This window comes from Morone saxatilis, unplaced genomic scaffold (genome assembly GCF_004916995.1).
Source record: "Morone saxatilis isolate NCDOM2014 unplaced genomic scaffold, NCSU_SB_2.0 Contig12, whole genome shotgun sequence".
NCBI lineage: Eukaryota > Metazoa > Chordata > Actinopteri > Moronidae > Morone > Morone saxatilis.
In genome coordinates, this window is record NW_023339674.1 from 23065927 (window position 1) to 23067328 (window position 1402).

Genomic DNA, 1402 nt, shown 5'->3' on the forward strand with positions numbered 1-1402 from the left:
CTAACTAACAAATACCTATAATAAGTGTATCAACATTTTTATCAGCTCCATCTCCATCTAAATTTCGCAGCTAAACAGTCAGAGGAGAGATTTTAGGAAGTTAATCAAATTGAAACTTTAACAGTGATAGGGCAGAAAAAAGAGTTTGAGAAGTGAATTCCCAGCAGGAATTACACCCTTGGTTATATCTACATAGCATTTTACTAATAATTTTAATCTTGGCTTTGTTTAAGTATAAACTGTTGCTCACCTGAGCTTCTTCTCACTTCCAGAGGTCAGGTGACTGTTGACAAAGCCAAAAGATGTACCGTTGAACATGAAGGACACCCCCACTGCTCCCTTGTTTCCTACAAAGCAAACATCCTAGTGAGCACTGATAGGTAATTGTTCAATCAACTTGTCATTAAATGGCTTGAGCAGAAGCAGAACTGCTTACCCAGAGTGTTGGCGATCCCCGTCTTCACACTGTCTGTAAAAATGTGGGAGATCCTGTTATCGTGCTCCGGTTTGGCCAGGACCACAATCCGAATGTTCCACAGAGTGTGGATCGCCACCTGGGTGTTAGAAGAAGACATGATGCACTACTGCTCTGCAGCTGCAGTCATTTATAACTTTTTTTTCTTTGTCACAGTCACTTACCTGTTTAAAGCTGATGTTTGTAATGTTCCTCAGGACACCTTTCACTGTATCTGCCCACTCCCTCTCGCCCAAAGGATCCTCCTGGGTGCCGATGACATAAAAATCATGCGGGATGTGATCTGCGGTGTCATCTTGTGTCTTCCCTTGGCCCTTACACTGAAACCAGGAGTTGAAGTTGTGGGGAGGGCCGGCATTTCCTGTGCGGAGCATTTTATGTTAAATTATTATTGTCATGAATTTAAATGGATTCAAATGATGTAAGGTGTTAACATTGTTACCCATGTTCCAGGTGCCAACAAACACTGTGATCATGTCTGGTTCAGGCTTTTCAGAGTGTTTGTTTTTCATTTGTTGAAGTAGTTGGCAAAATCCCTCTCTTTTCTGATTAGACATTAGACAAAAAAGTGAGTACAACGAACACATTTAAACATTGTGAATTTCATTTGACTGAAACCCTAAAGCCCCTGAAAACATGTTTTCTCAATCAGCTTCTTATTATATAAGACATGGGATTCTACACAAACCCACTATTTTCTGCCAAGGTTAGAACAGTTTGATTTATTTTACATGAGATTCCTGTGTTTGCTCTTCTCTTTGGTTAAAAGTAGATGGCATAATCTGTAAAAAGTCACATACTCCTCAGTCAGGATAAAGCAACAATTTGAATCAAACATTTTTGACAAATGTGGATTGATTGTTTATTGATGGCTAGTGAAATGCTAATGTTGGCATGTCACTTTCATTCATATTTAATGAACATTTA

General features: G+C 39.2%; 1 protein-coding gene across 2 annotated transcripts in view; it reads right to left on the bottom strand.

Moving 5' to 3' along the window:
- Positions 1–1402, bottom strand: part of inpp5d (inositol polyphosphate-5-phosphatase D) — a 14125-nt gene that overhangs the window by 6998 nt on the left and 5725 nt on the right. For both annotated transcript variants that reach the window (XM_035653922.1, XM_035653923.1), the window contains exons 11-14: positions 918–1020; positions 640–836; positions 437–554; positions 251–347 (exon numbers count right to left, since the gene is read on the bottom strand). In XM_035653922.1, coding sequence (XP_035509815.1) covers positions 251–347; positions 437–554; positions 640–836; positions 918–1020 — 515 coding nt within the window. The remainder of the gene's footprint in view (positions 1–250; positions 348–436; positions 555–639; positions 837–917; positions 1021–1402) is intronic.